Source organism: Vipera ursinii (assembly GCF_947247035.1).
Source record: "Vipera ursinii genome assembly, chromosome: 7".
Lineage (NCBI taxonomy): Eukaryota > Metazoa > Chordata > Lepidosauria > Squamata > Viperidae > Vipera > Vipera ursinii.
This window is the reverse complement of record NC_139521.1, coordinates 39,743,697-39,756,602: the sequence shown is the minus strand read 5'-3', so window position 1 is coordinate 39,756,602 and position 12,906 is coordinate 39,743,697. Positions and strand designations below refer to the sequence as shown.

Here is a 12,906-nt window from a genome sequence, read left to right as displayed (position 1 = left end):
ACAAGAAATGTTATGAATACTGAGGGGAAATTAAGCTTAAATAAGAATAGGAGAGAGCCAGACTCAAAAGAAGTGTGACCTAACAGATGGAGTACTATATGATTAAATATTTGTTTGAATATGTTTAAATAATAGTTACAATTTGTGACATGAAGGGTTTTATAATAAGAGAGATGTGATTTACAAGTAGTATAGTATTTTTTATGATACGGGAAACGTAAAATATTGGGATGATTTAAATGTATGAAATGTTTTGGATATTTAAATATAATCAATTTTGAGACAATTAAAATTGACAAGAAATATTTTGATTACTGAGGGAAAATTACATTTAAATAAGAATTCTGAAAACAGGACCTACAGCGATTTACATAAGATGATTTTTTGCAAACACGATTGTAAAACAAACTGGTTAGAAAAGACGCAACATATTGATGCTATTGTTATCCGTATAAATATTAGAAAAATCTTTATGTACCACTTTAGATGTATTAAAATACTAAGAACTATATTTGCTCAATGTTGGTAAAAGGAGAATATTATTGGAAGGAGAGGATCAAGGAAAAGTATTTCTAGTTAGTATGTTGATTATGAAATCATAAAAATTAACTATCATTGATTGTTGTTACATATATGAACCCAGACAAAACATTGTTTACCACGTACTAAAGATTGTTATTGCAGAAATCAATAAAACATTTTTTTAAAAAGGAATCTTCATCTGGTTATCGAATTGTAATATGTAAATGCATGACAATGGACATATTGAGCCTGTCATGACTGTTTTGCTTTCCTTAATATTTGCTCTACAGTTTTAAACTTGTAAGCTAAAAATCCTTGCAGACCTGAAGCTGTGTTTATCTTTCCAAAAGTCCTCTATTGTTGTATGTGTCATAATCTCTCACACCTACCAAAACATCATTCTTTTGCAATTATTGAAATATTTCCACTAACAAATAATTTTACATGTAGATGTTTTTCTTAATTATCATATGTGTATGCATTTCTGTGCACTGTAAAATATCATTTAAATAACATGAAAAAGGCAGGCAAGCTATCATTTATAATTATGAAAATATGTCCAGGACAGGAAGATGGATAGCCATTAAATTATTTAGGACAATGATTTTATGTGACTTAAGGGTTCAGAAGCTGTCATATTTCTGTCTTCTAGAATGATTACCGTAAGTTGTCTATGCAATGCAAGGACTTTGTTGTTGGTGTCCTTGATCTCTGTCGGGATTCTGAAGAGGTGGAAGCCATTCTAAATGGAGATTTGGAAGCAGAACCAATTGAAATTCAGAGGCACGGAGCTTCCCTGAGTCGTGTCAAACTGGCAATTAAATATGAAGTCAAAAAGGTAAAGAATTATCTTTCAAACAATGTATCAAGTGGACTCTGTCATAAACCTGCATGAATTAATAATCTGAAACATTTTAGTGTCAATTTGAGCTTTGTCCTCTGCTAGAATCACATGCTGATAAACTGATGTCAAAGATAGGAGTGAAATTGGCCTTTTTAAAATGAAAAGATGGTAGGCACTGTTCTACATAATCCAATTAATACTGCTCTGTGTATGTCTGTTTCTGGCTATTAAGACATTTAAAGCTAGGAAACAACCATGTTGTGTTTCTACTTTTAGCATTAATAACAGGATTTGGATTTTTTTTAAATAAATAATAGGATGCTGTATTCTTATTTTGGTTTTAATTCGTTTGCCATTTAATTCAAATGTAAATATTTGGATGTGATACAGGGAATTATTTTACTACATATATACTGCTCAAAAAAAGGGAACACTTAAACAACACAATGTACTGTATTTAATAGTAGGATGTCTTATCTTGTGTTCCCTTTATTTTTTTGAGCAGTATATTTCTATTCCATTTAAATGCATAGGGCTTAGAACCTGGGTGAACTGTCAGAGTAATACAATGCAAAATGCAACAGATAAGATGGGTAAATGGCTGTTCTCCCTCAATTTTTCCCTATATGGCTCCGTATTTCTCTGGGTTTGATTTTAGACTTTGGTTCCCTTTGCATTTTATGCCTTTGGATTCTCTTAATTTATTCTTTGCTTTCCAAATATTTTATTGTGATTTCCAGATTGGTATATTCTTTCTACCTTAAACTGAAAATAGAGAAGACCAAGCCTGTAGCTTTTCATCCTGACCATCCTTCTGTTTTTTTCCTTTTCCTGCTTCCTTTCCAGGATTACTAACTGTGGCATCATTAATGGAAGTTCTTAGCAATGAGAAACTTTCTCTAAATCCTTTCACTGATAAAACTACAAGAATCTTACAGTTTTAATCATTTATTTTTCATATCCATATCTCCACTTTATTCATCACACAGTGACAAATGATCAGGACAACATTCATCACCAATGCTCAGTCAATAAAAAATAATAAATAATAATAAATATAATTAATTAATAAATAATAATAAATATAATAAACATAATAAAATATAGATAAAAATCCAATTCCAAATATCATACAAATATACCCATACTTATAAGCACACAGAGACATGCATTTGCATATATTGAGCTGACATTTTGTTTGTGCAAACCATGCTTAGATTTAGTTACAATAATAATAATAATAATAATAATAATAATAATAATAATAATGATGATGATGATGATGATGCCATATCCAAAATAGTGCTTGCCTTGAAAAATGCCCACCTCTGTTACAGCAAGTGACCCTATTGTGCAATTGTTTTCAGATTGGAATGCTACCTCATGCCCATACCAAAATGCAGCTTTATTATTTCCAGTTCATTTCTAGAAAAATTTTCAGGACTGAAACGATGGTGTTTGGTTGTAGATCATCTTGAATTTGTATCTGTTATGATGAGATGTGTGGAATATTTCTAGACAAAAATTAAAGAGAAACAAATCCTTGCTAAGTATAGGTTTCTATTTTTTAAAAGGAACAACTACGGTATAAAAAAAATTAAATGCCAATGCTTTCTGGGTACATTATTGATGGAAGATTACCTTGGGTCATCACTCCTGATACTCTACTGGCAGATGATTACAGGATGGAACTACAATGACACCTGGATTTATTTTTACCTCGAGTGGGTCTGCATTTATCATTACAGTATATTCTCAGAGACTGCATGCTTTTTCATGGCTTCTGATATAAATCTCCATGTGTTAAACCCAGTCACTCATTAAAGAGAGCTTTCTGAGATGTCCCACTCTGATTAAATGATGTGGATAATGTCCTTGAGGACGCGGTGGCTCAGTGGCTTAGGACGCTGAGCTTGTCGATCAGAAGGTCGGCAGTTTGGCGGATCGAATCCCGAGTGCCGCGTAACAGAGTGAGCGTCTGTTACTCGTCCCAGCTTCTGCCAACCTAGCAGTTCGAAAGCACGTAAAAATGCAAGTAGAACAATAGGGACCACTATGGTGGGAAGGTAACAGCGTTCCGTGCGCCTTTGGTGTCTAGTCATGCCGGCCACATGACCATGGAGACGTCCTCGGACAAGCACTGGCTCTTTGGCTTTGAAACGGAGATGAGCACCAGCCCCTAGAGTCGGAAACGACTAGCACGCATGTGAGGGGGAACCTTTACCTTTACCTTTACTAATGTCCTTAGACCCATCCATTGTTAAAACAACATTTGATGCATTTTAAAGTTCTTGATTATATATGTGGTGGTCAAGAGCTTTTTATTTTGAGAGAAAGTGTGCTAATGGAACACCTCTGATTCTTTGACTAAGAATATTTTTTTCACCTCATCCTATACTATTTCCTTCCTGCTCATATGTTTAATGGAGTACAAATTATCTATAGGATGCCAAGTTCAATGGTGTACTTAATGACTTCCTTCTACTGGCGTGGAATTCCTTGGAAAAATGCTCATAATTCCTTAATGATTTGCATTTGGCAAAATAAGGCAAAATTAAGAGTTTAGGCAGTAAGATAATATGAGATGGTCCATAACACACACATCCCTAGATGAATTTGAAAGATGCAGTATAAATGTGCATGCCCCTTCCCATTAAAAAATGAATATATGTTCTTCAGGCACAGATTAGCATTTGGTTCTCAAATTTTACTACTAAAGTCCTATTTTTGTAATATTTGAGAAACTTTTAAACAGCATTATGTGCGTGTTCATAATCTAGTGAAATCGCTATATAGAAAGAATGCTGTTAAATATGATGCTTTAATATTACCCTTAAGCAAAAAATGCCCTAGTAGCAGTTAATGCTGTGAGCTGATGAGTCTCTCAGGTTTGAATAATACTGTTCAGTAAAAAAAGAGCTTTCCTCCCAAAAATGTTATCTAAATTGGTAAGAATGGATGAGTGGTTATCTGGAATTCACTGGAAACCTTGGTGATGGTTACTTTCTTTTGTTGTTTTCAGGATTTCATTGATGGAGGTGGTGAATGGCTGTAGATAGTGCTATAAAGATGGGTTAATGAACTAAGCTGATCCCTGTTGCCAGTGAATCTTAGTTGTTTTTGTAATACAAATAGTCTTCGACTTACAACCATTCATTTTAGTGACTGTTCAAAGTTACTGTCAGGACCCACCCCAATCCACATCTTAGGAAAGAAGAACTCTTGGAGACAAGATTGTCCAAACAGGAACTTTTACTAAAACATAGTTGACAGTGAATAATCTAGACAGGATCTGGAAACTGTGTCGCAGATTGATACTTTTAAAGTGTCCCCGAGTAAAAACCCCTCCCCTCAGTCCATTTGGTCGGTCCCGTATCAGTTAAGTTTCATGTGTCAAAACCCTTCCTGGGAAAAGAGAACTTCCATGTATTTACAACATTGTTGCTTCCTCCTCCTCAAATTCCAATCGGAGATACAAACCAGAATCCCCCCTTTCTTTGTTCTTCTCAGTTCAAAGGTTCTTTCCCTGGTCTTTGATGATGGCCCCCAGGCAGGCTGAATAAACAACCTTGCATCTAATGGATAGGGATAGCCAATTAACATCGTCTCTTCCCCTCCTTGGGAATGGCAGAATCCAGTAAGGGGGTGAGATTTAGGTTTGCACAGATAGGGAGTTAGGAATGAAATATGAATGGATACTGACAGTTACAGTGGTACTGAAAAAAAGTGACTTATGACCGTTTTCATTGTTACAATTGTTGTGGTGTCCCCATAGTCACGTGATCAAAATTTGGGCACTTGGCAACTGGCATATACTTTATTTATGACAGTTTCACTGATACGAGCCTTGGTGGAGCAGTGGGCTAATGCCTCCTTAAGTAATACCAGCTGCCTGCAATTAGTGCAGGTTCTCATCCCACCAGGCTCAAGGTTGACTCAGCCTTCCATCCTTCCGAGGGAGGTAAAATGAGGACCCAGATTGTTGGGGGCAATTAAGCTGACTTTGTAATAATGCCGCTTGGGGTGTGTGTGAAAGCCCTAATAAGCAGGCATATACATAGAATGAAGGCTACTGCTAAGCTTGTAAGCCGCCCTGAGTCTTCGGAGAAGGGCGGGATATAAATGGAATTAAAATAAAAAATAAAATAAATAAATGTGACCCCCATTTATAACCTTTTCTGCTGGCTTGCAACAAGCAAAGTCAACGAGAGAAGCTAGATCACTTAACAGCCTCATAACAACTTAACAACTGCAGTGAATTGCTTAACAGTCATGGCAAAAAGTGTTGTAAAATGGGGCAGAACTCACTTAACAACTTCTGGGCTTAGCAATAGAAATTTTGGGGTCAATTGTAGGTTTTAATTAAGGAGTACCTGTTTCACTCTGTTTTCCTTCTTTTCGTGTCTAGATGTCTTTTTCCCTTGCTTCATATCCATTCAGCTCCCTTCCTTTTCTTCGCACCCTGGGGTTGTTTTGGAAGGAAATATAAGTGTGTACTTGTGGCTTTCTATGTATGAAGTGGTTTTGAATGATAGTAGTTAGGCATATTTTGAAAAGACCCACAGCAGAAACCCTAATGATCTCTCTAGCATAGGTGGTAGATGGCAAAAAAAATATAATAATTGCTGCTTGAAAATACTTTTTTTAAAAAAACCTAACAAGGTATGTGGGAGGAAGGAAGTTCCACTGTCAGAAATGAGAAAGCGTTCCGATTTGTTTTAGATTCAGTTTAAATTGCTTTGAGAAGACAAGTTGAATCCATTGATGATTTTTTCTTGTCTTTTCTGCTAGTATCCTCTACTGAAGGCTACATCACATGGCATGTTAAATACAGATCATGATGATGTTTTTCTTTTTATTTATGCTAGTTTAAGCCCAATTATTGGGACTGGGACAAGTGGATGGAACCCTAAAACTACCCACTCAGAAAATTTGACTCCCTGATGTATGAGAGATTAAAAAGAAGGAAAAAACATCAGTTGATGCCAAAACTATTTTATCTTTATTTTAAAACTTCTATATAAGTGAAATGATATTGATTTTGCCATAGAAGAGTAAGATTAACTGATTCAATTTTCTTCTTTCAGTGTGTGCTGATCTTGACAAAGGTAGCCCTCCCCCAAAGAGTTTTACCGCTTACTTGAGCATTTTAAAAAAGGCAGATGTAGAGTAAATTGGGCGTGGGTATCAGGGATTGTAGTCTGAAATAACTGGAAGACACCAGACTGAGAAAAGGAATGGTATGATCTCTGAGTTCATTATAAAATCAGTCCTTGAATTATAATTATGTTGCTGTTAATTAAACTTGTCATAATAATTAAACTGAACTCTTGAGTTAGCTAAGTTAAATAAAAAGCTGAGATGTTCTTGCAATGATTGGATTATTTATTTCTATCTGTCTGTCTGTCTGTCTGTCTGTTTATCTATCTATCTATCTATCTATCTATCTATCTATCTATCAATCATCTATCTATCTACCTATCTATCTATCTCTATCATCTCTCTATGTCTATAGATGGGCACACACATTTCTCTGCGGAGTCCTTGGTTCTCTGAGCTTGGTTGTTTGCCTGCAGATGTTTCATTATCTGACTAGATATCTATAAGCAATGTTTCTTCTACGACATTGGGGAAACTCATCAATTGCACATTTGCAAAAAGAAACACACACACACACACACACACACACACACACACACACACCCCTGTCTGTAAGAAGATTCCTTACAGAATAGTGATAAAATGAAATAACATGATAGGAGATGAAGCCAGGGATAGGGCACAGCTGTCTAGAATGCTGAATAGACCCGCTCTATATTGCAACATTTTGTTTGAGGTCTCACCTACTGTTTTGCCATCTATATATCCCTATGGCACATAAATCAATTTTATTAATTTATTTATAGGCAATTACTTTCCCCTAAATGAGAAAAAACAATCACATAATGACCAAAATAACAAATCCATTTTCACCCAAAGAAAAAAACAACTGTTAACATTTTAATGCTTTATCTTCAATCTCATTTGAGCTTTTTGAAGTGTTACTGTGATGTTGGCAACTTTGAAACATGCTAAATAAACATATCTAATAATAGAATAGAATGGTACAATACAAATTAATACAGTAGGAAGTCTTTAATAGCTTCAAATATCCCATTTGGAGAAGCTTATAATTTAATCCATTTTCCTCAAAAAACAGTGTTAGATTTAAGTGGCAACATGCAGATTTATTAATATACAGTTTTAGAAGCTGATAATCTTATAAAACAGCCAACTTGTACTGGTAACATAATCAAAAGACACAATTTTTCTGTCATACATAATTTCCAGTGAGAATGCCAGCATTACTTAATACGCAGAGCATAGGGCTTGGAATTTTTCCAATTTTTTATAGATGCCCTAATTATAAGTATAGTTTGCAATGGAAATTAAAGATAATGCCTGAACTTTGTTAGCCATTTCATTATTGGTTTGATGGAAGATATTGTATTTATTGGACTTTGCTTTAGTAAACAATCTATAATCCAACTTGGATTATGGATCTGTCAATGTTATAATAACTAATGTGCTTCTCATTAGGCTGCTTCTGTTCTTTCTGGATATTTTTGCTAAAAACAGAGACATTTAGCTTGTATAGTATTTTGAAAGCAAGAACAGAGTATCTTTTCAGACTGCTAACTTAAATAGACCTAAATAGCTTCTATGTTATACTGTAAGTGCTATATTTGCCAAACTGAGACTGTGTGCTCCAGCCACACAGAAATCTGCCTAGATAGCACCATACTGTGGACAGTTGTGCTAGGATTTTCTACATTCAAAATATGTATTCTCTCTCAGCTACAGAATTTGAAATAAACCCTTTTACTGGTACAACAAACACTTTATATCTTGCACTAGAGCTTTGATTTATGAAAATAGAACTAAATATTTTTTTTGCTTTCTTCTGCTCCAGCCAATGAAACTTGCTTCTAATGTACATTGCAAGTAGCTTTTTCCCTTCCATCAAGTTCCTCCCAGGTTATATTTCTAGAGGAAAGAACAAGAAGAGGGATTTAGGAAGTGTAGGTAACAGATCTGAAGAAGACTCAGAGTTTAAACCTGGAGATATCTCCTCCTTATGTAGAGACAAAATTAGGATACTTAGGGCTGGAGATACTTTACAGAAGCAAGTGAACCTATTTAAAAATACTTGTTTAGTAGCAATGTGTTCCTGTGTTTTTGTGTTAATCAAGTGTCTATAGCCACCCTATATCTTCCCTAGTTTCATCCAGCTTTGTCATATTAGAGACTTAATGTATGTCTAAGCCAAAAAGACATTTAGCGCTGGCAGTAGAAACACAGTAGAAATCTCCACAAGAAGAATATGTGACTGATACTGGATCCAAAATAAAATTTCTAACTGTAAGCTGCCCAGAGACATTTATTGAGATGGGCAGCTATAGAAAATGAATAAATAAATTTTGCTGTCAAAATTATTCTGGTATCTGTTTCTTTCCCAAAGTGAATTAACTGTTATAGGCATCATGTATTTCTGTTGCATCAAAGTAAGTTTTAAAACTCAGTTCTTGGAAATAGGCTTCAAAATTTATCTTCCAGTAACAGTAGTCCATAAGAAGACAGATAACCTCTACTCAATTTTATATTCTGTTGCTCATAAATCAAAACATATTTTAGCATTCAAACTTGGTACCTCAGACAAAGCTAGTATCCAGCAGAGAGACATAAATTGGATGTAAGTTGCTTCTGATTTGGATGAGATATTAAAGTTTAAAAATCTTGAAAGTAGTTAAGTAGTATTAAAGTTTAAATCATTGTATTTAAATCAGTACTATTAAAGTTTAAATCATTGACTTGATCAGCTACCTTTTTTGTTTGGTCAAAGGTAAGATTTCTTTGTCTCTCTGTTCTCTCTCCCTCACCCGCCCCCCCCAAGACAACACTGAAATTGACTTTTAAATTTTCAAGTTATTTTAGTTTTATTGTCAACATATTTATTTATTTGAAACACTTGTGTGGCTGCCTATCTTAAAACCAGCTCTGAGCAGCTTAATATTGATAAAGCAATAAATACAATCATAAAACAAAACAACCCCCCTCCCAAAGCGTTTGGATTACTTGTATCAGGTAGTCCTCGACATACAACAGTTCATTTACTGACTGTTCAAAGTTACAATGACACTGAAAAGTGACTTATGACCACTTATGACCATTTCAGCATCCTGTGGTCATGTGATCAACATTCAGACACTTGTCAAGTGACTTATATTTTTGACTGTTGTGGTGTCCTGGGGTCTTGCGATCACCTTTTGCGACCACCTGACAAAGTCAATGAGCAGCCTAGATTCACTTAACAACTGTGTTACTAACTTAACACTGCAGTGATCCTCTTAACTGTGACAAGAAAGGTTGTAAAATAGGGCAAAATTCACTTAACTATCTTGTTTAGCAACAGAAATTTTGGGCTCAATTGTGATCATAACCCGAGGACTACTTGTATTTTAAAGAAATTTGCACTGATGCAAAAAGCTAATTACAGTGCTGTGTAACTTGATTTTTCTTTTGTTTTCCCACAGTTTGTAGCCCATCCTAACTGTCAGCAACAGCTGTTGACCATCTGGTATGAAAACCTTTCAGGATTACGAGAACAGGCCATAGCTATCAAGTGTCTGGTTGTGCTGGTTGTTGCACTGGGCCTTCCATTTCTTGCCACAGGATACTGGATCGCACCATGTAGCAGGGTACAGAATTCCCCTCCTCCCCCATATTCTTTCCTTACATTTAAACTAATTAACTTTGGGGAAAATGCCTTTGTATGAAAGCTTTTCTTTAAAAATAATGTAACTATGCTGATTACCAAATTACTTTTTTTGTACAGTAGAAACCATCATGATATTGATTATTGATTTCTTTCACTTAGTATAGTGAACAGAATATGTTACTTTCCTTACTTTATCATCATTCTGTGCACAGATGATTCTGGAATATATATAGGCTTATTTATATTTATGCTTCTGCACATAGATCAAAATCTCCTCCATCTTCCACAGAGCTAAAGGCAGTGAGTCATACTGTGTTTACCTTTGCATAAAGGATCAAAGCAACCTTGCATTATTTTTAGTAATAATAAAAAAGGTGGCAAACCATGTACACACAAAAACTTATTCTTTTGAAGTTAGACTTATTAATAGAGTTTTACTTCTGAGCAAACTTGAGTTGAAACTTGGCTGGTTGTAATATTCTGGGACTTTGTCCATCCATGTTTGCCAGACAAATGACTAAATGTCCATTTTTTTTTCAATGGACTGAAAAGGACGGAAAAGAAAGCTCTTTTAATAGTGGGACATGGGGGAAGAGCCATTGAGACTCTTCTGTTGGTACAATCTGGGGATGCTACCATATCTTTGAATTTGGAAAAGAGAACTGATCATAGATATATCAAAGCACTATAAATGATGCTTGCTAATATTTTTCTTATCCAGTAGGGTATTGTGCCATAATTTCCTTAATTCACCTACTATGAATGGGTGGCTGGTTTACCAAGGAATGCCTTCATCTCAAGTTCTCGGGCAGTGCTTGCAAAATCCCATCAGATTCCACCAGACTAACAGTATGCTTAAAGAAAGCTAAGCAGATAAAGAGATAATTATAGATATATCCCAACAATACTTCCTGTAGTTTGCTAATAGAAAGGCTGTAGTGGGGCTAGGGAGCACATAGTTGACATTCCATTTATCATGAGCACAACCTGGCCTTGCATTCCATCTCTACTAGTTCCATCTCTACTAGTTTTGGCCAGTGTATCTGTCGTACCTAAATACAGGGCTAATTTAAGATGTATTGTTTTAAAAAACTAAAATGGAGTGGTCAAAAACTTATTTAAATGTTTGAAATCAAAATGGGCTGTTCAGACTTTACTAGAAGTATTCTAACCTTTAATGCCTTACTCAGAAGATTCCCAAGTTGACAAAAATGGCTGTTTTCAGCTTGGAACTCTCCTGATTAGGTGAGAACAAGCCATTTCAAACTGGAAACAGCCATTTCCAATTCATTTTGAGTTTGATTATTTAAACACACATACCTATAAGATGAATAAACTGGGTGTGCTTTGTTTGCAAAATTTATGAAACCCTTCTTCAAACTTTATGTGTACTTTTTGTTGGCAATAATGATGAAAATAAAGTGATTTTCACTAATATAAATAACCCATTGTTTTCAATATTTTTTTTAAAAAAGCTGTCTGATCTGATTCCAACTTAACACATAATAAGTGAGCTCATATATTGGTCAAAAATTAAAAAAACCCCACATGGTTTAGTACTATTTATGGACAAAATGAAAAAGTTGGGAAATCCCAATGTATTTTATGCCTTTAGACTATTTGCTGAAAATGAAAGCATGTAATAGATGAAAAATAAGTCAAAGCAAAAACCATACTTTTACTTTGCCTTCTTAGCTTGGGAAAATTCTCCGGAGTCCATTTATGAAATTTGTGGCACATGCAGCCTCCTTCATTATTTTCTTGGGACTACTAGTATTTAATGCTTCAGATAGATTTGAAGGCATCTCAGTATTACCAAATGAAACAGTTATAGATTACCCCAAACAGATCTTTCGAATTAAGACAACTCAGTTCACTTGGACAGAGATGCTGATCATGATATGGGTGCTTGGTATGTATATATCTTATCACTTTCTTATTGCAGTGCATATTTTTTTAGATATCTCTGCATGATGCCATAATGATAAATAGATCTCAGCAGACTTCTAGAAAATATGGAATTGATAATATAGATAGCATGCAATAAAAGAACTCTAAACTAGAGACTACCTTGGAAAACATGATAGCAATAGTATGTTGACAAACACTGTTGTACTGTACGTGACCCCCACATGTTAATCATTAAGCTTTTAAGTAACTGATATTGCAGTGAGTTTAGTCCAATATTTAGAGACATTTTAATGTATTTCTTTAATAGTGTGGATGCTGCTACTATGTGATCCAATTCCATCTATTTCATTTATATAAGAAACTTCATTAGTATAATTTGTAATAGTATGCACTGGCATGTTATACAATGTGAGTAGGCTTGAAAACATCTGCATCATTCTGACACATATATGCCTTTTGTTTCTGGTCTGAAAGTATCGCCATATGCAGGTCTATTAAAAAAGTTAAATTAATCAGGTTAATGAGACTTAATCTCAGGTTGGTATGTTTGGATTGCTTCCTTAATAACTCTTAGCATTTCTTTTTCAGGTATGATGTGGTCTGAGTGTAAAGAACTCTGGCTAGAAGGACCCCGTGAATACATTCTGCAGCTTTGGAATGTTCTCGATTTTGGAATGTTATCTATTTTTATTGCTGCTTTCACAGCTAGACTGTTGGCCTTTTTACAAGCTACAAAAGCACAAAACTATGTGGACAAATACATTCAGGAGACAGATCTCTCTGTGGTCACACTTCCACCAGATATAGAATATTTTACTTATGGTAAGTTCAAAAATGTTGCCATGACTCTGGAATATCAGAATGGCTAATA

General features: G+C 34.9%; 1 protein-coding gene across 1 annotated transcript in view; it reads left to right on the top strand.

The window, feature by feature from the left end:
• The window catches only part of TRPC3 (transient receptor potential cation channel subfamily C member 3), a gene marked incomplete at its 5' end in the record, with an annotated part of 50,067 nt that overhangs the window by 24,532 nt on the left and 12,629 nt on the right, over positions 1 to 12,906 (top strand). The window contains 4 exons of the mRNA XM_083366986.1: positions 1,175 to 1,360; positions 9,940 to 10,104; positions 11,820 to 12,036; positions 12,624 to 12,857. Coding sequence (XP_083223112.1) covers positions 1,175 to 1,360; positions 9,940 to 10,104; positions 11,820 to 12,036; positions 12,624 to 12,857 — 802 coding nt within the window. The remainder of the gene's footprint in view (positions 1 to 1,174; positions 1,361 to 9,939; positions 10,105 to 11,819; positions 12,037 to 12,623; positions 12,858 to 12,906) is intronic.